Raw genomic sequence first — 24,248 nt, 5'->3', positions numbered from 1 at the left:
AGAAACTATGGGATACGCATGTTTTTGAAACCTGGACCCTGGTGGTGGTGCACGCCTTTAATCCCAGCACTTGGGAGGCAGAGGCAGGGGGATCTCTGAGTTTGAGAGTTTGAGGCTAGCCTGGTCTACAGAGTGAGTTCCAGGACAGCCAGGGCTACACAGAGAAACCCTGTCTCGAAAAAAAACAAAAAAAAACCAACAAAACAAAACAAAAAAAACCAGAAACCTGGGCCCTCAACTCTTTCTTGGGTCGATGTCTGGGCGATAAGAACATACATGTATGAATGAATTACAGGGTTACACTGGGGAGTAGGGCTACGAGATGGCTTAGTGGGTCAGGGTACTTGTGGTTAAGCTTGATGAGTTGAGTTCAATCCCCAGGACTACTATGTAGGATGGAAAGAACCGGCTCTACAAAGCTGTCTTCTGACAGCCACACATGAGCTATGTCATGCATACGTATGTACATGCATATACACACAATTTTAAAAAATGAGTGTTAGAAATTAAGAACTAAATAAGGTAATACTGTTGCATGTGGCACCCCTTTGCACACCGTATCCCATTGGATTTTTACTGCACCATAGAAACATGAGTCATATTTTACAGCTAAGGAAACTGGCTCAAAAGCTGGGGGTAACCTGGCCTAGGTACGCAAGGTAGCACATGGCAGATCAGAAGCAATCCAAACCATGTTAAGAGGCCAGTGGGATGGGATATCTCAGCAGTGAAGACACCTATCACGCAAGCCTGGTGACCTGAGTTCAATCCCTGACACCCACTGTGGGAGGAGAGGACTGACCCCTTCCACCTCCACAACACACAACAGCCCTCAGACACACACATCCATGACAATGACACATTAATGTTTATAACATGAAACATAGTAAAAACAGTTTGTACAATAGAATATAAATTCATATGATTTTTGTTTGGTGCTTTAGGTGGGGCTATCTTGTTTGGTATGTTTGATTTTTTTTTTTTTTTTTTGGAACCATAAGACGACTGCACGGAACCTTTTAATATGGTACGGTTTCTGCCATGAGCCCTTGGTGCAGATTTACTCTTCTCTGTTTGGGAGGAAAGTATGAGAAACACTGAGGACACCAGTCCAGTTAAGCCAACAGGGTGATTATTATCCCTGTTTCTGCTCAAAGCCACACTTTACCGATAAGATGCTGAATCACCCAGAGCCAAGCTGACGGGGCTTCAGCCCCTCCCCCATGGCAGGTTATCTTCTTATTCTTTCCTTCCTAAGTTGAAACTCTCGTGGTTAGGGGTTTGGTTTGGGTGTTCATTGTTGTTACTGTTGGTTTGGTTTGCTCTAAGACGAGATCTTATTATGTAGCCCAGGCTATCCTGGGATCCTGCGTCAGCCTCCCCTGAGTGCTGGGATTGCAAGCACATGCTGCCAACCTGATGACAGTTCCTATGGGATCTATTGATTCATTGATTTTGGAGACCTGGAGAAGCGGATGTGGATGGAATGCTATTGTGTCCTCAAGCTTATGGAGGAAATGGGAGTTTAAATCAGGATGTAATAGGAGGAAGAAGGGGGACAGGGAATGAGTGTCTAAGGGCCAGGAATAGAGTTTTAGGAAGATCTGAAGCCTGATAACCATGCCGCCATGGTCTCCTTTCGTGTGGCCAGTCGTACTTTGTGGGCAGAGCTTTCTCAGGCAATGAAGTTTGGGTGCCATGTTTCATGTACATGCATTTTTTATGTCTTTCTCCACCACCCAGAGCGTGGCCAGAGTCAGAAGACGCCCCCCTCACCCGTCTGCCTGTGGGAAACAGGAGCAGCTTCCTTCTCGGGGGAAGCTGAGGAGACGGCTGTAAATCAACCAAAAGAGACCAGAGAATTCATTTGGCTGAGGAAGGGAGCTAGGCGGCTTCTGGAAGGAGGTGAACACCGGGAGACATGGCTTCCAGTTCACACCCTGCCTAGCTGCAGATCCAGCCTGGCCCGGCAGGATGTCCCGCTAGACAGCCATGGACGGAGCCCACAGTGCAGGCCTGCAGCTGCAGCCACTCCCACCCACCAGCGGTGCCACCTCCACGAGCCTGAGCAGCAGCGAGGGCTCCTTCTCCTACAAGGTAAGCACCTCACTTTCCTCTGAGAATTGTATGGTTTCCTAATAGGAGAGACACAAGAGCTGAATGGCCTCACCAGTGCGCCCAGGGTCTGTATGCCCGTCACCAGCAGAAACAGGAAGGTCCTCCACAGACACGGGACAACACCGCAACACAAGGAGAGAAATGCTCGTTCAACCAGAGAGAAACGGGGCTAGGGAGACGGCTCAGCCCGTGAAGTACTCTACAGGACAAGGGCGAGGACCCGAGTTTAGATCCACAGCACCCACATAAATGCCAAACAATTCTGGCAGGCTGCCTATAATCCCAGAAAACGGGAGGCAGACACAAGGGAATCCCTGTAGCAAGCTGGCTGGACTGGCAGGTTGGTCAGCTCTGAATTCAAGAAAGAAAGAAAAAAAATCCTGCTTCACTAAATAAGATGGAGAACTCCAGAGGTTGACCTCTGATCTACACACACACACACACACACACACACACACACACAGAGAGAGAGAGAGAGAGAGAGAGAGAGAGAGAGAGAGAGAGAGAGAGAAATGACATTAACCAAATAAATACAAATGTTTAAAAAACAGAGAGGTAGAGATATCTTAAATACAGAGTTACAGAGGAAGACTCTTCCAATTAGGAGATGTGGGTTTGTTTACTTTTTTAAGATTTATTTTATTTTATGTGTATGTCTGTCTGTTCCCTGTTCCCAAGGGGGTCAGAAGGTGTTTCTTCTGGATCTGGCATTACACATGGTTGTGAGCCAGCACGTGGGTGCTGGGAACTGAACCCAGGTCCTCTGTAAGGGCAGTGTGTACTCTTAACCACTCACCCATCTCTCCAGTCTAGGTTTGGGTTTTAGCTGCAGAGCCTCTCTGTTCACGTCTCTGTCTTTTTTCTTTTTCTTTTTCTTTTTTTTTTTTTTTTTTAATATTTTAAGATTTAGACCACATTGTTCGGAAGGTTTTGGAACTTGGTTGTGTTGGTTCCCCTTCCTGGTGGACTCCTCCCCCATGGCCCTGACAGTGGATTACTCCCCCAAAGCGCACTTCTGGAATGGCCGACTGCTCAGGCACCTGTTGAGTTGCTCTGTGGGAATTTGCATGATGGCTTCCCTGTGGTTGGGCACTCGGGTTGTTTTGAATATGGGATGATGTGAACTGTGAACATGATCGAGTACCAGACCTGGTAATCATCTTTGTTGATGTCCTTGGGTGTGTTTTATTGTTCCCCATGAGTAGCTAAGAGGTTTTACTGTCAGACTTTGGTGTCCCTAATGAAGCATATACAGACTGGAACCGGTTTTAAAACTTGTTGTTTTTTTCCCTGAATTAGTTAATTTCTTCGTTTCATTTCCTTTCCCTGGGTAGGGGAGAAATTCCTAATTCCAGGTTACAACCTGTTATGGTTATAGCAGGGAGGTAACAGTGGCCGAACTTGAGGGAACTGGTCATATGGAATCCCTAATCAGGATCAGAAACCAAAGAATGTTCCAGGGTTAGTGCTCAGCTTGCTTTCTCCCTCTCTCTAAGACTCAAAGCCAAGGAATGGTGCCGCCCACAGTGGGCGGCTCTTCCTGCATCAGTTAACATAAGACAGTCTCCACAGACAAGCCTGCAGGCCAACCAGATCTAACAATCCTTCACTGAAACCTTCATCTCAGGTTGCACTGAGCTGACAGTTAATAAGAACCATCACAGGGGCTGGAGAGTTGGCTCAGTGGTTAAGAGTGCTTACTGCTCTGACAGAGGACTCAGGTTCCGTTCTTAGTCTCCCGCATGACAGAACCAAGGGCTCTAGCTCCTCTTCTGACCTTCCTCAGGCGCTGCATACATGTGGTGCTCAGACATAGACTCGGGTGCACACATATACACATAAAGTTAAGTAATAAAAATGTTAAGATAGCCCTCATAGTCAAGACTGATAACACCGTGGGCTGAAAGAGGTTTGGAGAGCATCCAGTCTAACATCCAGGATTTATGGGTTGGGGAAATGGGGCCGCATGACAGGAAGTGACATATTTGAGATCATGTGGCACACTGACAGGAAAAACTGTGACTATCATTAGCTCTGAGTGATGATAACACGTCTCGACCTTCTGTTCTCCCCCATGCTGTGCTGGCTTCTCCATGTGTTTTCTTCCAGGCTGTCTTCTTAGCAGCACTAAAAGTATGCACCTTTTTCTTCATCTATAAAGTGGGGTACAGTAATGCCTGCCCCCTGGCAGTTAGGAGGGACAAATGAATTCGGCCATATGAAGCTTGGAATGGTGACCCCCACACAGCATCTAGCTTTCAGCAGGTGTCCACTAATAGCGTCTCCATCCCTGCTTTGGGGACAAGGAAACCCTGTAGGCCAAGGAAGGTGCCAGGCAGAGAGACACAAGGAGAGTGAAAGGCCTGTCTTCATTTTAATCCCATCCCACAAGGGACACCGATACATATGTATGAATGTCGTGAACATCCCCCTGGAGTTGGTCTCTCTGTAGATAGAGCGAGGATTGGCTGTCACTCTCGTCGCTGGTTCCAGCCACCTAGGACGCTCCCATGCAGAGTTGGGTCTTATCTCAAAGCCGAGGTGGCTGTTCCTGCTCTTCCATCCTCATTGCATGGAAGTGTGTCATGTCTGTCTCCTCTCGTGGCCACTGCGGCCTTCTTGGAGGGAGGGTGGGTGATGGGCAGAACGCCTACATGAAGATCAGATCAGTTTCAACAGCACAGTTGACCTTAGACAAGTCAGGCCCTCTCTTTCAGTGCCTCGGTTTCTTTCTCTGTCACATGAAGGGGTAGAGTTTGTGATAGTCCCCAGACCTGGCTGATTACCAGACATATGTGGGAGCTCTGTCTCAGCCTTGAACACAGCCCAAAGCATTGTGGGAGGTCAATTTAACCATCAAGCGATGATTGTGATGATGGTGGTATTTAAATCGACGCTGGTGGGACCAGACCCGAGGGGGAACTTGGCAATGGCATGTGGCACTGACACACTAGGAGGCTGGCAATCCACACACGGGGGTCACCTCTACCCTGCAGCTCCTTTCTGGAAACACTTCATTTTCTTTCAGAGTCGGGGGTGGGGGGGGCTTTTGGTTTAGAAAATATCAGCTTTGGGCTCAGCTGTTAAAGGCTAGGCTCACAACCAAAAACATAAGAAAATATCAGCTTCCGAAGGATGCCTGGAGCCAGCGCTTCTAAAGGTGATCGTACTAGTGGGCCAGAGATCCGCACAAGCTTGGGGCCTACTCAGGAGTGTCAAGGACATAATGAGTTTGAGGCTAGCCTGAGCTACAGGAGACACTGTCTTTATTTATTTTTTTTTTAATGAAAAGATGCGAAGACAAACCATAGCAATAGCTAGAACCAGCCTCTCCACTATCTCCCTGATACTGAGGTTTCGGGAGCTCAAAGCTATGACAAGAAGCAGTTTGAAATCCTGCTGCCTCTGCCTGATGGTGCCCTTCCAAGTTTCACTCCGAGGACACTCTAGCCCAGAGGCCTCACGGAATAAATGACCGGGACTCCTAGCTTATGCCACATGAGTCTTCAGGCTCTGAGGTTGGAAGAGGAACATCAGGCAGGATCCTTCTTGGCTTCTGCGTGACCCATGCCAAACCCTGAGGGCAGCTGGCGGATGTGTGTTCAAACCGTGTAACCCCTGGGTGGTGGCAGCTGTCCATGACTTGAAATGTTCATAAAACTAGACCACGCACCACTTCACAAAGGTTCGGGGGGCATAATTAGCGCTGATGAGGCCCTTGGAGACACTCAGATGCGAGGGCGTGAGTGGTGTCTGCTGGTATTCAGTGTGTCTGTCTGGAACCAGCTATTAAATGTTAAGATTAATGTGCTGCGTAAATGGCTTTGCAGAGCAACTCAGCCGCCTGCCTTAGCACGTCAGCACAGAGGAGTGCTCATACAGTGCCCCACCCCTGCCCCTGGTTACTTCTTCCCTTCTGAACAAACTCCCCAGAGAACACCTGGAGACCATGTTAGCCAGCACCGTCATCAGGAGGCCAGAATCACGTGTCCACCTGGACCCTCCTGTCTGTAATCTTCTGTGAGCTTCCAGCTCTGGTACAGAGAGATTCAGGGAATGCCACCACTTAGGGCTGTTTGGGGCATTTGCTGTCTGGTTAGTTTAGGGGTTTTGATTTTGTTTGGTGGTTTTGTTGTTATTGTTTTTTATTTTGGTGTATATTTGCGCATGCCATGTGTGTTTGGGTGTCTGTGTCTGTGTGTGGTGTGTGTGTCTGTCTGTCTGTCTGTCTATATATATATGTGCACCATGTGTGCTCAAAAGTTCTCAGAGAGGTGTTGGATCTCTGGAACTGGAGTCCTCTACAAGAACCCTAAGAACCACTGAGCTATCCCTCCAGCCCCGTAGGTTTTGATTTTTTTTTAGGATAAGGTCTTGCTATGTAGCCCAAGCTAGTCTTGAACTCACGGTGTAACCAAGGAGAGGGCGTGGCTCACTTCCCCAATGCTGAGATCACAGGTGTGTCCCCCACCAGGCCCAGCTCTCCTCTGGTTGTCCACAACCCAAAGGGAATGTGGGGGGTGGGGCCTGTTGTCACATGTGAGCACCCTGTGAATGAGCCTTGACTCACGGAACCCCTAACTGTGAGGTGTTCTGGTGCTCACACTGGTTGCAGTTTGTCCTTGTGAGTTTTTTGACCCCTCCCCCATCAGAACCTTCTCATCAGCCCTCCCTGAAGCAGTGTTGGCTTGTCTGTGTGGCAGGAGGCTTTCCCCTTCTTAGCTCTTAGCTTCCACTTGGCATAAAACAGGGCCTTCTCAGCAGCCCTGTTGTATCGGTCAACAAGGCATCAAAGAGTGACATGGTCTCTGCAAGTAATACTGGTTCAGTTACAAGCTGAACCATATGGAATTACCGTGTTTGTTCGGTCAAATTAGTCAGATGGGGGACTGGGAAGATGGCTCAGCAGTTAAGAACGCTTGTTGTTCTTGCAGAGGACTGTCGATAACTCTAGTTCTTGGGGATCTGGTGCCCACCCCAACCCAACACCCCCCCCCCCCACCTACCTCCACCCCTGCCTGTGCACTAGGTGTGCATGTGGTGCACGTACATACATTCACGCAAAATATCCGTGTACATAAACATACATGAAAATTTAAAAAGGTCATCTGGGGCTAAGGCTGTAGCTTGGGTTGCCAGGGTACCTACCTGCTGACCTTTTCAAAATGATGAGTTCACTGTGCCTGAGACAGAAATACTTTCACAGTCCACTGGGCACATAAGTGCTTTGGGGGGTAGGGCAGAGGCTTCAAATCTCCCAGAGCTAGAACAACAGGCAGTTGTGAGCTGCCTCACACAGACGCTGGAAAGTGAGTTCAGATCCCCTGGGAGGGCACTGTGCACACTTAACCCCGAAGCCACCTCTCCAGACCCAGGGTTTGGTTGTCTACAGTAAGCTCCTAGGATGACCTTGAACTCCTGATCCTCTGCCTCTGCCTCCTAAGTGCTGGGGTCACAGCTGTGGCCGTCACACCTCCTCTTACTGTCATTTTTGTTCCCTGTGTTTCCTAATTATTCCATAATAAATATGTGTTGACTGATTTTTTTTTCTTGTTTTTTTTTTTCGCGACAGGGTTTCTCTGTGTAGCCCTGGGTGTCCTGGAACTCACTCTGTAGACCAGGCTAGTCTCCAACTCTCGAACTCAGAAATCTGCCTGCCTCTGCCTCCCAAGTGCTGGGATTAAAGGCATGTGCCACCACCGCCCGGGGATTTTTTTTTAACTTTAAAAAAAAAACAATACCATGCCAAGGAACCAGTGTCTTATGGATAGAGAGATGTAAATGAGGGTTTTTTGTTGATGAAATGACTGAAGCATCCCCAGGGGAGCTGGCTAGTTGAGAGGCTCTTCCTGAACCATCAGAGGATGCTAAGGCTCCTCTGGCGAGACGGTGATGGCAGAAGCCCCAGCCTGAGTTTCCCTCATCTGCACTGGTGTCTACGTATCGCCTTTCTGTACAAGATGGTGGCAGATCAGTGGATCTCAGGAGTCAGCAGGGTAGGTTTAGGCCTGCTCCAGTCACCAAGACAAAAACAACCAAAGATGGTTCTTTCTGAATGTAGCCAACTCAGGCCAGTGCCCTGCAAATCTATAAATCTGCAGCTGGGTGACATGTAAGTAGCAACGTTCCAGGTTCAGGTAGAGGCAGGGGTGGGGAGTGTGAACCTTGTTCAGTTTTGTTTGGGGGTAGACTGTTGGGTATCATATATGTCCCAGAACTCCTTGGTTTAAGTTGCCACTCATGTCTGTTCCGTGACCCTTCCTTCTAGGAAAACTTGATTGGCGCACTCTTGGCGATTTTCGGGCACCTTGTGGTCAGCATCGCCCTTAACCTGCAGGTGAGTCTCAGATGCAGGGCTGTCCCTGGCAGAGGAACAGCAGGTGAGCCAGGTCTGCTGTCCACTCTCTGGGGGTCCTGTCTATTCCCTGAACGTCTCCACAGTCTCTGTCTACTCCCCCTCCATCTCCCCATCAGGATCCCATAGGTCAGAACCTCCAGGGTTCCTTATATGTGCGCATGTGTGCTATATGTATGTATGTGCGCTATGTGTGGGCACCTTTCTCACTTGCTCGCCACCTTATTTCTTTTGTGAGATTTGTTTTACTTTTGAGTTATGTGTGTCAGAGTATGGCTGTGTGCCCATGAACACAGGTGCCTACAGAATCATCCAGTTACCCTGGAGCTGGAGTTTTTCGCAGTACCTGATGTGGATGGAGAGATCCTAGGTTGGGTCCTCTGGCAGAGTGGCACTAACCCTTAGCTGCTGAGTTGTCTCTCCTGCCCCACCGGATTTTTCTGACACAAGGTCTTTCATTGAGCCTGGAGCTCAGTGATAGCACAAAGCACTTTCTGTTTCTGTCTCCCTAGTGTGGGATTCCAGGCACCTACTGCCATGCCTGGCTTTTTACACGGATGGTGGGGATCCAGACTCAGGTCACATGCTTACACAGCAGACACTCCACTAATAATGTCCTCTCCCTGCTCAATCCTGTCTCTCAAGCTGTTGTAGGCTTGGGATTTTCTACCTGCATCCAGTTCCCAAAATAACAACTCCGAGACTTAATTATTTATGAATAAATGCCTATCCCATAAGCTTTGGCTCGTTCCCCGACTAGCTCATAACTTACATAACCTGTTTATTCTACATCTGCCACATGGCTGGTTACCTCTCCTAGTTTCATATGTCCAGCTTCCTTCAAGTCCACGTGGCAAATCCTCCCATTCTTGACTCTTTTCCAGAATCCTCTCCCTCTCTCTGCTGGATGTCCCACCTTCTATTTCCTGCCTCAGCTAATAGGCCATCAGCTTGTGATTGACAGGTGATGCTTCCATACAGCATGCAAGAGAGTCTCTCTCTAAGCTGTGGAGTGGTACCCTAATGACAGGCCCTGGTCTTGTCTCACACTGCCCTAAGCCTCCTCTGCGGGGACTGTCATGGTGTTGTCACCTTCAGTTCTGATTCTCATACTGTCCTTGCTTCAAGACTCAGGGAGAGAGGCTGTAGCAGTTACTGTAGAGCCCCCACAGCACCCAACCTGATAGTGACCACAGCTGTGCTTGAAGAGCTTCCCTTGAGGTCCAGAGACCTGATACACCTGTGTCCCAGGAGACAGGAGTGTCCCCATGCTGGTGGCCACTTTGGTAGGTAGCAACAGGAGTCAGTGAGTAAATGATCTCCATTAGATTTCTCAGAGGTTCTCCAAGGCCCCAAGTCCCAGGAACCTTAAGGACTAAGTCTCATCAGCACAGCCCTCATTGGTTAGCCTGCCTGCCTGCCTGCCTCCCCTCTCCTTCCCTCACTTATACCTTCTGGAATCATCTCCCACGTATACTTCCCAGGTCTCTGGGGCTGCTTCTGGAAAGCCGAGTCATAGACCTGGCACTGCTAACCCTGAGAAAGGCCATAATGCACCATATGTCCCCTGCTTCTAAAAGCCATGAGCTGCCTCCTTCTGGGTCAGGACTAGGGCTGCTGTGTCCTCAGCTGTGTGCTGTGGAAGAGTCTGTGTTTCAGCCATGTGATGTCTGAGCCGCTGGTCTGGTTTATTTTCTTCTCCCCAGACCAGTCTCCCTGAGCATCCCTGTGTTCCCCTGTAGTCTATAGCCCCCAAGTTCTTCTTTCCATCTTCTTCAGTTACAGTCTCAGTTTCTGTGTCCCAAGTTCATATTTCCAGAAGAAAAGAACGTTAGTTCATGCTGGAGCCTCTTATCTACTCTAGGAAGGCAGGCTCCCTGTTATCCACCATCCCACCGAGCATCCAAATGCAGAGATTCCTGGGGATGGCAGCCAGCAGGAGGTCAACCCAAGGGCCCAGCAGAAGCAGGGACCTTAGACCTGGACTGCAGTTCACCTGTGGAGTGACTTAGGGCTGCTTGTTTCTAACCCAGGCAGCACGGTGGCTCCTGCCTGGAATCCCAGCATTCATGAGGCACAGGCAGGTAGATAGGTATTTCTTTTCTCTTTTTTTAGATTTCTTTATTTTTGTGCTTGCGAGTGTTTGTCTTCATGTCTGTGTACCACGTGTTTGCCTGGTGCCTGTGACTGTCAGGAGAGGGAACCGTACCTCCCAGAACTAGAGTTCCGGGTTGTTTATCAGCTACCACGTGGGTGCTGGGAACTAAACACAGCTTCTCTGTAAAAGCAACATATGCGCTGAGTCATCTCTATGGACCTAAGGATTGAACTTTCAGGATCTTCTTGGGCTACATGATTGGGAGGGGGGGCTGGGGCTGGAGAGATAGCTTACTGGGTAAAGTCTAGCCTTGTAGGCGTGCGGACCTAAATTCAATCCCTAGAACCCATGTAAAACCAACCCATTGTGGTGGCATGCATTTGTAATCCACAGATGAGTGGCTGGCTGGAACTCACTGGCAAGCCAGCTGAGCCTACTTGTTACACCCAGACCACTGAGTCACTCTGTCTCAAAAACCATGACAAAAGATTGTTTTCCCTGGTCCCCACCCCACACTCACACACAAACACATACAAATGTGTGTGTACACCCACATACCTATGAACATGTATCCCCTCCACACATATACATACATATCCACATACATGTGACTGCACGTGCTCACACACACGCATACACACACAGACACACACACACACAAAGCTCCATTTCAAGGTCCTACCCACATGTCCCCTAAACCCCACTCAGACCCACATATATACTTTTTAAAGGTGGAGTGTCAGCTTGGACTCCTTCAGCAGAGCCTTTCATTTCCTAGAAACCTCTGTTCAAATTGCATTCCTTCTTGAACTTATAGAAATACTGCCACATCCGCCTGGCAGGCTCCAAGGATCCCCGGGCCTACTTCAAGACCAAGACATGGTGGCTGGGGCTGCTCCTGCTACTGCTGGGGGAACTGGGTGTGTTTGCCTCCTACGCCTTCGCGCCACTGTCACTCATCGTCCCTCTCAGTGCTGTCTCTGTGATAGGTAAGCCCCAACCTTCTCGTCACCCAGAACCTACTCTCGGGCCCGCCATTGCAGCACCTGCCTTTAATCTCAGCACTTGGGAGGCAGAGATGAGGGGGGGGGGTGTCTCTGTGAGTTCGAGGCCAGTCTGGCTGCCTCCTGCTCACAGGAAAGCAGAGAATCTTGGTATCTTAGTCCTCCTTGAACTCAAAGGTCCTCTTCACTGAAGAGAGGGCCTGTGTATGACACAAGGTGGTAACTGCTCCTTCTGGGCTCAGGGAAGACATCGTTCATTAATCAGTTTGTAACTCTCCTTCCAGCCAGCCTAGGAGGAGCTCAGAATCCTCTGTTCTGCAAGCTGTCACTACCAATTATAAGAAATTGGCAAAGTGGGGAACGCGATTTGATTTCGGAATTGCTATTAGAAGAGCCTCCTTTGTTGAGCAGGGCTGGTAACCTGACAGTCTCCATAAGCAGAGCTGAGTTTTTCCCACCCAGTATCTTCTTTAAGTGTTGAGGATGAATCCTAGGTCCTTATGCATGCTGGGAAATTGCTTTGCAGATTAGCTACTAGGCTGGACCAGTATTTTTCTCTTTTTCCAGTGTCTTTTTCTAAGGTGGTTTGAATGTTTCTAGTTAAGGCAAGTCCTTTGGCCATCCCCACCTTCCTCTGTGTTCTTCTGGATTACTTCCTGAATTCAGGCCCCACCCAGCCCCATTGATAGAGTTACATCCTTGTCTCTGTTCTGCCTGTTGCTGGGGTCTCCAAGGACCCCTTGGGGCCTTCCTTCACAGTGAGGCAGGCGTATGTGACTGAGGGGCCAACACTGTGTATAGGAGTCTTTGCTTTCAAATAAGTAACCAAATTCTTCAAGCTTGGAGGCCAGGGATGGGTGTGGTTTTGAACCCCATTGCCACAATAAATAAATAAGTAGGGTAAATTATGGCAAAATTGGGGGGGTTGTCAGCCACCAGATTTTAAGGGGTTCTTTGAGGCCACCCAGTAAGAAATAAATTTAACACAGTAGCAGTTCATCCATTGGCCACCTGTGAGCTTTCTGTCACTCACTGTTCAGTAACAAGAATTGTTTTCATTATGAGTCATTACTGTGATAAGTGATTTTCATGTAGAATCTTATTGTCCTATAACTCAGAGCAGTAGTCGTTGTCAGTGGGGTTTGTGGACCGGTTCTGGAGTGGGAAGGGAAGCGGAGAGGAAGGTGGTGATGGGCGTGGTCACTGAGACCGGAGAGAAGGGCTCCTCTCTCAGAGTGCTGAGCTGCATGGTGTAGGTGTATCTGCTCAGTGTGACACCAGTGGCTACATGAGCGTGTGGCAGAATAGGATGCAGCCAGACCCAGAACACCTTCTCATAGAAGACTGCCACTCGGGAGGTGACTTACCCAGGGTTACCCAGCCAGCAGAGACAGAGCTGGGCTAGTAATAGAGTCATTCACAGTGGCTACCAGGCTTGCCCAGTGGGACGATCACAGGAGTTGAAAGCTGCATCCCTGCAGCAGTCAGGGAGGGACAAGCATCATGGGAGAGGGAGGATACGGTGGAAGAAGAAAAGCTCCAACCCCCACAGTCCTGAGTTCACATCTTCCCTTTTCATTACCAGCTTCACCCCCTTTGCCTCAGTATCCCCATTTATCAGATAAGACTGCCAGTAATGCCAAAAGTCACACATGTAAGTTATCTCTTGCACAGTGGGGCCTCTCAGCCCAGGGCCCTGGCTTATGAGAGCTCCCACAGAAGGCTCTGGAAGGTTCCCTCTCCCAGATGGAGTGGCTTAGGCTGAAGGAGAGCACTTTCTAAAGGTCTCTAGGGAACATGCAGAACATGTGTTAGAGCCACCCGGAGAGTGTGGGTGAGAGGCGCCCTCTGCCTGGCAACAGCCTCACTTCTCTTATCTGTGCTTGGCTTTTTCCAGCAAGCGCCATCATCGGAATCATATTCATCAAGGAAAAATGGAAACCTAAGGACTTTGTGAGTAAGTCTCTGATGGAGCCCCTACCCTCCACCCTCCCGCCCCCTCCACCCTCCCGCCCCCTCCATGGAGAGATGCCCTGCCCACCCACCCCCACTCCCTTCTGGGCTCCATGTTCCTGGGATGTCATGTTAAATAACCCAAGCCCAGCCACGCATCAGAATTGTCTGTGGCCCAGTTGAAAGTTATCCTTCCCACATTCTCTGCAGTCAATACTGACTGGGCCTTCGTTGTTGGAGACTTAGAAAAACCCAGTGACAGGCACGCACATGCGAGCGCGCGCAAGCACACACACACACACACACACACACACACACACACAGACACACACCATGGAGTTTTAAATCCAAGGGCATCAAACCTAGAAGCCAGAAACCCTTAGTTCATTGTGAGCTGAATTTGAGCTCGCAGCCCAAGGAACCTGCTCATAGTCCCCCAAAATATCCCTCAGCTCAGCTAGACCCGGGCCTGGTCCCCAAGCCCCAGGGTAACATCTGGGTTACAGAGTCAAGGGAAGTATTGTCTCACACTATTTAGAAGCACAGAAGGGAGGAAAAAAAAGATGAAAGTCTCCATGTTTAATTTTTTTATAGATAATCCTGACCAACTGAGAAACATGGACCCCATAGATGAGGGGTTTAGTGTTGTTAACTGAGGTCCCTCCCCTGGAAACCATTCACACTGTGCCGTAGGGTGTAGCAGTAGGGACCATGGAGCGCTGCTCTCAGGGAACTCTAGTCTAATGTGAGTACAGTGTGTGCTAGCCAGGTCTAAGCTGGACCTTCCCCATTGGAATATGACAGGACACCAGGGAAGAGGCATAGGTCTCTTACCCTCCACTCTGTCCTGGGTCCCATTGATGGTCCCCAACCAGCCTCTGGGCAGACTAACAACAGCCCTGAGGCTGCTCCTAATAAGTAGGCTAAGTAGCGGGTTGGAAAGGGACGAAGTCCCTCTTAAAAGTTACCCTTTGCCAGGCAGTGGTGGCATGCGCCTTTAATCCCAGCACTTGGGAGGCAGAGGCAGGCGGATTTCTGAGTTCGAGGCCAGCCTGGTCTATCGAGTGAGTTCCAGGACAGCCAGAGCTAAACAGAGAAACCCTGTCTTGAAAAACCAAAAAAAAAAAAAAAAAAAAATAAGTTACCCTTTGCTCTTTGAAGTTTGCTTTGGGAGTTTTCATTTCCTTCTTAGCTTGCCCACAAAGGGGTTCTAGGTTGGAACTTCCCTGTAAAATGCACGTAAGAGCCACTGTGCAGGGGCTGCGGGTATGGCTCGGTGGGAGAGCGGGAGAGCTTGCCCAGTGCTCTAGGTTCTGGGTTACACTCCCAATACTGAAAACCCAAAAAGTGAACACAGTCTCCCCCTGCCACCCCCAGAATGGCTACAAAACACTAAGAGTAACCAAGAACACAAACAGAACCCTTACACCACGGTTCTCAACCTGTGGGGTCAAACGACCCCTTCACAGGGGTCACATATCAGATAGCCCGCATGTCAGATATTCACATTATAATCCATAACAGTAGCAAAATTAGAATATTAAGTAGCAATGAAATAATTTTACGACTGGGGGTCACCTACAACGTGAGGAACTGTATATCAAGGGTCGCAGCATTAGGAAGGTTGGGGACCGCTGCCTACCAGATACTGTAAGTGATCCCAGGCACTTGTAGAAAGCCATGTCACAGTAACCACCAAACCAAACATCACCTACCTGGCGGGCCAGGGTTTCAGTGCATATGTTATACCTAGTAGAGCTGTACAGACAGGAGCGGCCACAGCAGCATAGTCTATACAAGCCAAGGCTACAGACAGTGCCCAGCAGTGGTACAGTGGACACAGGTCGCTGTCCATGGGCCACTGCTAGGCAGGTTAGGAGTGAATGAGCCCAGTTGTCACAGGACACAGATGGGCCTCACAGATACCTGCTGAGTGACCAACGAGACCGCACAGGTCCTTGTCTATAAAAAGCCAAAGCAGTCGACACCTCCGTGTTGCTCAAAGAGGGGCGTGCTACCCTGTGTCAGGCTGAGGGAATTGGGGCTGATGTCTCCTTTCCTGTCTTGGGTGCTGGGGACATGGGTGTGGTCCCCCTGCTCATTTTGAGAATCCTTCTAGCACTTCCTGTGTGCATACACATGTCAGCCTTCATCAGAGTTTTGTTAAGTTTTGTTGGTTTGGGTTTGGTTGGTTTTCTAAGATAGGTTCTGTCTGTGTAGCCCTGGCTAGCATGGAACTCAGTCTGTAGACCAGGCTGGCCTTGAACTCAGAAATATGCCTGCCTCTGCCTCCCAAGTGCTGGGATTAAAGGCGTGCGCCACCACAGCTGGTTATAAGATTTTTAGAATGGCATTTAAAGGAATGAATGTACACAAAGTTCATGATTTGCATGTGTGAAGGGGCCCTGATGTACCTCCTCCAATAACATTATAAAAATACTCCAGGCATGATGTCACATACCTGTGATTTCATACAGGTGGTGTACAAATACAGGCACATACGCATAAATAAAAATACATCTTAAAACAATGGACTGGAGAGGTGGCTCAGTGGCTAAGAGCACTGGCTGCTCTTGCAGAGGACCTGGGATTGGATCTAAGCACCCACGTGACAGCTCACAACCATATGTAACTCCGTGAAGGCAAAACACACACACACACATACACACACACAGACAATCACCAACACTGGTGTTCTTGTAGAGGACTTGGGTTCGATCCTCAGCACCTACATGGCGGCTCACAACTGTCTATAACTCCAGTTCCAGGAAATCTGATGCCCTCTGACCTCCGAAGACACCAGGACTCTGTAGTGCTGCTAACTGCCCTGCTCTCTGTTCAGCCTGCTTTCTTATAGAACCATGAGCCCAGGCCTGGCCCCACTCCCAATGGGCTGGGCCCTCCCTGTCAATCTCCAATGAAGAAAATGCCTACAGGCTTGTCTACAGACTGATCGTACTGAGGCATTTTCTCAATTGAGGTTCCCTCACTTCAGATGACTCTCGCTTGTGTCAAGTGGACCTAAAAGTAGCCAGCACACAGGCCAAGGCGGCCCTGACTTGCTAAAAGCTCTTCTATGCGCCTGGCCCATGCCTGAGCCTCTGACTACCCTCCCTGCTTCCCCACAGGGCGCTACATCTTATCCTTCGTTGGCTGCGGTTTGGCGATCGTGGGCACCTACCTGCTAGTGACATTTGCACCCAATAGTCATGAGAAAATGACAGGCGAGAACATCGCCCGGCACCTTGTGAGCTGGCCTTTTCTCCTGTACATGGTAAGTGAAGGTGCCATCCTTCCGCCTGGGCAGGAGTCAAGTCCCGGTCACTGGACCACAGGAGGGGCCCCACGGTTGGGATCACTGAGGCACAGGATGACCACTGAGCTTACGGGCACATGCTTGGTTCACATGACATCCTGGCACCACATCTGCCAGCCTTGGGTCTTCAGAGGGCTGTGAAGGTGTGTGCACAACCTGTGTCTACAAAAGGCAGGTAGCAAAACAATTTCTGGGTAGTTGTCTCTGGGAGATGAAATTATGATGAGCATTTTATTTCTGCTTTGTCTTTCTATATCCAACATGCACCTAATTTTATCTTTTTTTTTTTTTCTGGTACTAGAGATGAAACCTAGGGATTCACACATGCTAGGCAGCTTTTCCTGATGAGCTACACCCCTGGGCCACTTTTTTACTTCTTAAATTTTAAACCAGGAACTTACTAAGTTGTCCAGGCTACCTTTAAACTTGCTGTGTAACCCAGGCTGGCCTTAAGGTCTTGCTCTACCTGCCTCACTGGTGAGACATGAAGAGTCATTATTTCAGGCAACAGCTGAAAACTGAGGAGTTACACACACACACACACACACACACACGCACACACACACGCACACACGCACACACGGTCTCTGGAATGTCACTGTGTCAGTCTGGGTATAGCTGATTGGGTGTCTACCAGTAATCATGGGGAATCCTGTATAACTCCACCCTAACACGAGGCTAGCTTGCAGACTGACAGCAGCCTGTAACAGCGAGGTAAGACATACCCACTGGGACCAAGAGCAGGACCCAGCGGACATGGAAGACTTGGAGTTAATGGCCTCCAGCTAAAATCTCTCTCACCTTGGAATACTCATTTGCTGGTATTCTCCCAATAGTTTGGGGGAAAGAATGGACTTTAGTTTGGGTTTGAGGCTGGCAAGGGAGTTGAGCCATTATTATAGTTTCCTGCCTTAGCATTTCTGGGTGCTGGGTGCTATGTTTTCCTTAGCGGGATGCATCTAGGCTTTTGAAGGCAGCGGGGTAGAAAGAGCACATGGGTGATGATAGGCAGGTAGACCTCAAACTGCAAGCTTAAATTAGCTCCTAGAAAGTTTCTGTTGCTGAAGCATCTTTGTCATGCAGGGCTTTATGCTTCCAGCCCCATACGACATGGTCCATTGGGGAAGAACATGGGCCCTTAGACTGGGTGCTCAGGTGGGTTGTGATGCCCCCCGCCTCACACTTCGTATGTGGAAGGAGCTGTACATGGTGGCTGTGCTGAGCACGGTGTCTGGCCTATGGGAAGAGTTCACCCAGCGTAGCACTGTTTCTCTGTAAATGGAGTCCTCTCTACTGTGCAGAGAACATAGCAGAGGTTTGGGGATGTTTAGACTTGCCCATGGTCACATCAGCAATTTAGAGACAGATGCAACTACAGCCTGAATCTCCTGGTCTCACTCAGTCTCACCACATAGCCCAGGCTAGCCTACAACTCAAAATCCTCCCGAGTCCCAGGATTACGGGCATGGACCACCACACCCGGATCTTGCACTCCTCTATCTACGCTGGGAGCTGTGCCCACCTGAGGCTTGGTGACAAAGAATGTACACCTGTTACTTGACCAAATGGCTCCTGGAGTGAGTGTGTCATTCTGGGGTGGCATTTTGCTTCTTTTGTTGGTTTGGTTTGGTTTGTTTGGTGCTCGGTATAGACCCCAGGGCCAGGAATGTATTAAAACATGCTCTGCCATCTGTCTGCACAAAACAACTTTGCACTTTGTTATTCTGAGACCTATGTTACCCAGGCTGGCCTTGAACTCACCATGCAGTCCAGGCCGACCTTGAACTCTCAACCCTCCTACCACAGCCTCCATCCTAAGTGTGCCAGTGGGCCCAACAGGTGCCTTCCTCTTTCTCTACCCAGCCACACATACTCGGGGCTCAGTTGGGCCGGGGGACACACACTGAATCCCCAACTAAATGCTTGGGTCACCGATGTCCTCCGCAGCTGGTGGCGATCATCCTGTTCTGTCTGCTGCTGTACTTCTACAAGGAGAAGAATGCCAACAGCATCGTTGTGATTCTCCTCCTGGTGGCCCTGCTTGGTAAGCAGTGTCTGGATCATGGGGTTCATGGGGCTGTAGGCTCTGGCTACAGACAAGTCTCCAGACTTGAAGTCCAAAGGGGGGACTCAGAGAGGGCTGTCTGCAGCAAGATAAATGTAAGCAGACATAGACGGGGTCAAGAGCCACGTGAGTGTGGGCAGTGACCCAACAGGAGGAGGGAGGACGCAGGGTGAGATAGGTGAGGTCAGAGGTCACCTCAGAGAAACCCCTGAGCTGTCCAGAAGCACTACCAAAGGGTGATATGGACAGAGGGCAGGAATGGAGCCAGAGCAGACAGATTTTCTTTATTTTAACGGGATGAGTGATGAGTGGGAAGATGGTCCCCAGGCTGAGACATGATGCCACGTGTCACCCAGTGCCCAACAGAGCAGGAGAAGGACCCCACTTCCTCTTAGCCCCACGGCTGTCTGGTGACTCTCCTTTACATAGCACTACACAGCGGACAATAAAAATACACAAAGGTTGTGTGGAAAGCTAGCTGATACAGGCAGAGGTGGCCACATGTGCTATTCCCCCAATCCCACCTTGGGGACAGGGCCCCCAAACCACTCAGATATCTGTCACTGGCTGGAATTATTTGGGCTACTTCTTGAAACAGCTTTATATAGAAATAGAATTCATATGCCACAGGGTTCCTCTACTCAAGGTAAGCCGATGTATGCACTTCACTATAGCCACAGACTTGCACACTCACTTCACTATAGCTACAGACTTCCACACTCACTTCACTATAGCCACAGACTTGCACACTCACTTCACTATAGCCACAGACTTGCACACTCACTTCACTATAGCCACAGACTTCCACACTCACTTCACTATAGCCACAGACTTGCACACTCACTTCACTATAGCCACAGACTTGCACACTCTAATCCGAGAACATTTTCACCCCTAAAGTAACCCCTGGACTCCGTACTGGTGGCTCTTATCCCCTCTCCCTAGCCTCAGGCAACCACTAACCTACCTTCTGTGTATAAATGCACCTTTGTGAATCTTATAAATTCCATAGGTGGAATTACATCCTAGCATGGTTCTTTGTATTGAGGTGTGGTCTCTGGTAGCCTAGGCTGACTTGAAATCCCTCTGCTGCCACCTTGAACTTCTGATCTAGCTCCCTTTTTGTCTTCCTTCTTCTTTTCTTTCTTTTCTTTTCTTTTTTTTTTAATCTTCTTTTGTAGACAGCTAGCCTCGAACTCTCAATCCTCCTGCCTTGGCCTCCTAATTCCTGGGGTGGTAGGTGCACCCCTGGCTCTATGAGGCCTTTTTATAATTGGCTTGTTTCAACAAAACGTTCTTAGGTGTTCCCATGTTGCATCCTAAGCTGTTCCCCGTTCCTTTTGACTTCGGTTTTGGTGGTTAGGACCCAGATCATCATCATCTCTTCCTTCATGGCCCATCTGCTGTTTGGTGACACGGACAGCGTGGTGATGAGTACCTGTCATCAATGGCTGCTGGTGCCCACAAACTAGTGCACTAGCTGAGGGTCCCAGGAGGCACTGTGTGCCGTATGGTTGGCACGAGAAAGCCAATGACTCAGTTGGCAGAAAGAGGAGGCAAAGCAGTTCAGCCCTCCTTTGTTTCTCCTAACTCCAGTTTGGCAGATGTGACACTTTGCAAGCTGAAGCCATGTTGAAGTCAGCAATGGGTCTCCGTAGTATGGCAGTCACAACAGTCATAGATGACTAATAGAAAACACCATCTTCCTTCCACCTTAGCATCCTGTTATATTTCCTGTGCGTGTTTTATACCACATAATGTGTGTGGCTATAATATAATCATATTCTTACATAGCTATAATTTTGAAGCAAGTAAAGACCGTTGGATGTGAATTTGCATATGTATAAGGCTACAGAACACTAGAGATTTCTGGGAGTGAAGAAATATACGGAAGGGGCTGGGGAGTCGATTCAGACAATACAGTGCTTGAGGACCTGAGTTTGAACCAGCACCACGTAAAAAGCCAGGCACAGGGTGTACCCCTGTAGTCCTGGCACTAGGGAGGTGGAGGCAGGAGCAGAGGCAGGAGCATCACTGCTACTCACTAGTCAGCCAGTCTAGCCAAAGTAATGAGCTCCAGGGTCAGTAAGAAACTCTGTCACCAAAAGCAAACAAACAAACAAAGGAGAAACACTAAAAAAAAGAAGAAGAAAAAACCCACCCCACGTGTGTAGGATTGCTATGAAGGCCAAAAGAGAGCATCACACCCCCCAGATCTGGACTTAAACAAGGTTGTGAGCTGTCATGTGGGAGCTGGGAATTGAACTCAGGTCCTGTAGAAGAGCAGTCTGTGCTCTTCACCACTGGGCCATCTCTCCAGCCCCTAACCAAAAGAAAAAAAAAAAAGTGGGGAGGGGTGGAGAGCAATGCAGGCCTTTAATCCCAGCACTTGGGAGGCAGAGACGGGCAGATCTCTGAGTTCAAGGCCAGCCTGGTCTACAGAGTTCCTGGACAGCCAGGGCTACACGGAGAAACAAAAAACAAACAAACAAACAAGTACATGTGACTGAGGGTTATGAAGTCCCAATTCCTGACTTCTTTCCTTACCTGTTTTCCTGAGATTATCATCAAGTGATACTCGGGGAAATTTGTGTCCCATTCCCTGCCATGGTCTGGGGACAGAGACCTGAACTCATTGCCTAGTAAGGTATAGTCAGGTGACATTTGGAAATAGCTGTGGGCACTTCCCTTCCTTTGACTTGTCCGCCCAGACATGGGAGTCATGGGCAAGGTAGACCTCTTCAATGGTGACTTCTTCCCAGGGGATCTCCGTGAGCCTCCGCCTCTGTCCCCAGGTCCATTCACGATCTGACTCCTTACATTCTCCTGAGGCCTCCCACACCCTCGTTTGCCCTTCACAGGTTCCATGACGGTGGTGACAGTCAAGGCCGTGGCAGGAATGCTGGTGCTGTCCATCCAAGGCAACCTGCAGCTGGACTACCCCATCTTCTACGTGATGTTTGTGTGTATGGTGGCCACTGCCATCTATCAGGCCACGTGAGTTGTGTTTCCTCCACTCTGGGCCTAATTCTGACCAGTTCTAAAGTTACAGGGGAGACAGAACATACAGGTAGCCAGTTTAGCATCTGGGTGGAGCTCCTGGGACGAAGGTCAGGGAGGAGACTGAGCTGCCCCTCCCCCTCCCTGCCCTGAATGTGCCTTCTACTTCAAAGTATGAGGAGCAGCCTCACTCCCTGTCATATGCCCTGTGGGGACTTGAGAATCCTTGTGGTCACCTTAGAGGCACGATCTTGACTGCTTCGAAGGACAAGCTGCCATTTCTCATCCTCGAGAACTCTATCCCTGGTCCTCACAGGGAGAAGAGTGCGTACTCTTTTCTCCCTCTGGACCCGGGTGATGTGAAGCTCTATAGTCCTGAGGCTTATATCCTGTCCCCTCAGAGTTGTGCCAGTGGCACTCCGTGAACAGTGTAGGTGACCACTTGAGTCAACCTGATGGTCTCAAGGCAGTGAGCGAAGCTGAGCCAGCTGAAGTCAGGCTCCGAGCTCTGGCCTGGCCGCGGCATCCCAGCTGCCTGACCTCGAGGACGGTAGCAGTAGCTGCTGCTGGCGGTGAGGCCCATCTTCCATTCACCTGTGCTCACAGCACCTTCTGGAGGGGAGAGGGGACAGAAATGGTGTTGTCTGTCCCAGGCTGCAGATGAGGCAGACGGAGCTCAGAAGTGACAGGTTGAGAGAGCCAGACCCAGACATCAGGCTCCCAGGCTGGCCCCGCTGTACCTGCTCCTCTAGTCCTACTGGGCTTTTCTGGGTCTCAGCTTCACTCTCTGAGACCCACAGGTCTGCCTGAAGTGGCCCACTCGTGGTGTCCACACAGCATCAGCTTGGTCACTAGTGTTTTATGACTTTTAGCCTCCCAATACCATTACTGCACTTCCACAGGGAATCCCTGCCCAGTCCACAGCTCCATGCTGTGAGAATCAGGGTGACGCAGGCAACCAGGGGCTCCTGCCACCTCTCAGGACCTTCTGGTCTCCCAGTCCAAGACAGCCCCTGCCCCCCAGCACCCAGAGCTGCTGTCCTTCTTCCAGCTCTCGGGGACTTAGCCCATGCACAGATGGTTAGCTGAGTGGTTAGCGTTTGTGTGGGTCGCTGTTGCAGCGCCAACTGGAATGTCAACAGAGAGAGGACAGGATGGGTTCCCACATGAAGGTGGTGTCTGTCACAGACATAGAGATTAGGAACAGTGCTGACTTCCCCTTTCTCCCGTTTATTGCAGTAACCACTAAAGTATGTTTCTAATATTTAAAAAATTACAATTTTGTTCTGGATGGGACAGGCGTTAGGAGAGAGCCCTGGGATGTGTGGACCCAGAGGCAGCTCTGTTCTGTGAGGTGGGGGTCAGGAATGAGAAGGGTACAGCAGTGGCCAGAGCCACACAGCCAGAGGCACACCACAGGCAGGCCTGTCTGTGGGCCAGGTACAGACTCCAGATCTTGGGATACACGGTACCCCGTAATAAGGAGAGGCCATTCTTACAGACCTAGAAACTCCTGTGCCTTACCTCACATTCCCAAGTTTCTCTCTTCTTCCTCTCGGTCCACTGACCCAAGTGCCTGTGTGTTGCAGATTTCTGAGTCAGGCCTCTCAGATCTATGACTCCTCCTTGATCGCCAGTGTAGGCTACATCCTGTCCACCACAGTGGCCATCACAGCAGGTAAGAGTAGCCCTTTATTGGGATTCTGTCTCCTGCCCAGGGAGTGGGTGGGAGCTACCGTTCAACTGATTCTGCTGTCTGGTTCCGCCCTGGGCTTCCGTGGAGGGTGTGGAATTTAGACATGGAGGCATGCCACCGAGTAGACATATGCCAACTGTGGGGCTCAGGGAATTCTCTGAGGCTCAGTTTTACACTCATTAAACACCTCCTTCTAGAACTGCAACATGTACATGCAAACAGCCCCTGGTCCTCCTGCTTGTGGGTCCGTGGCTAGGGCTTCCTCAGCAGTTTTGGCTGGGGCTGGGTTCCGTTGGTAGAGTGCTTGTGCACACAAACCTCTGGCATCCATCTTCCAAGCTGAGTAACCAGGTCTAGCTGTGCATGCCTGACATCCAGCACTCGGGAGGTAGAAACAGGAGAATGAGAAGTCCGGGGTCGTCTAATAAGGAGTTTGAGGCCAGCCTAGGCTTCATGAGACTCTGTCCAAAAGAAAAGTGGGATGGGGAAGAAGATGAAGGAAGAAGCCAACCAAGCAGGGATGGTGACTTGAGCCTGTGATCCCAGCACTTGGGAAGCTAAGGCAGGAAAATGATTGTGAACTGTGGTTAATGACAGATGTGACTGGAAGCATATATGATGTGACTGGAAGCATATATGATGT

The 24,248-nt window shown here is 49.7% G+C and overlaps 1 protein-coding gene across 1 annotated transcript in view; it reads left to right on the top strand.

Annotated features, from left to right (window-relative positions):
• Positions 1-24,248, top strand: part of Nipal3 (NIPA like domain containing 3) — a 37,100-nt gene that overhangs the window by 1,741 nt on the left and 11,111 nt on the right. Inside the window, exons 2-9 of the mRNA XM_028759913.1 lie at positions 1,744-2,097; positions 8,387-8,455; positions 11,389-11,560; positions 13,473-13,532; positions 16,657-16,802; positions 18,792-18,888; positions 21,771-21,906; positions 23,499-23,587. Of these exons, the coding sequence (XP_028615746.1) occupies positions 1,993-2,097; positions 8,387-8,455; positions 11,389-11,560; positions 13,473-13,532; positions 16,657-16,802; positions 18,792-18,888; positions 21,771-21,906; positions 23,499-23,587 (874 nt within the window). The 5' untranslated portion in view covers positions 1,744-1,992. The remainder of the gene's footprint in view (positions 1-1,743; positions 2,098-8,386; positions 8,456-11,388; positions 11,561-13,472; positions 13,533-16,656; positions 16,803-18,791; positions 18,889-21,770; positions 21,907-23,498; positions 23,588-24,248) is intronic.

This window comes from Grammomys surdaster, unplaced genomic scaffold (assembly GCF_004785775.1).
Source record: "Grammomys surdaster isolate TR1022 unplaced genomic scaffold, NIH_TR_1.0 126313, whole genome shotgun sequence".
Taxonomy (NCBI): Eukaryota; Metazoa; Chordata; class Mammalia; order Rodentia; family Muridae; genus Grammomys; species Grammomys surdaster.
The sequence above is the reverse complement of the archived record's forward strand: the minus strand, read 5'-3'. Positions and strand labels throughout refer to the sequence as shown.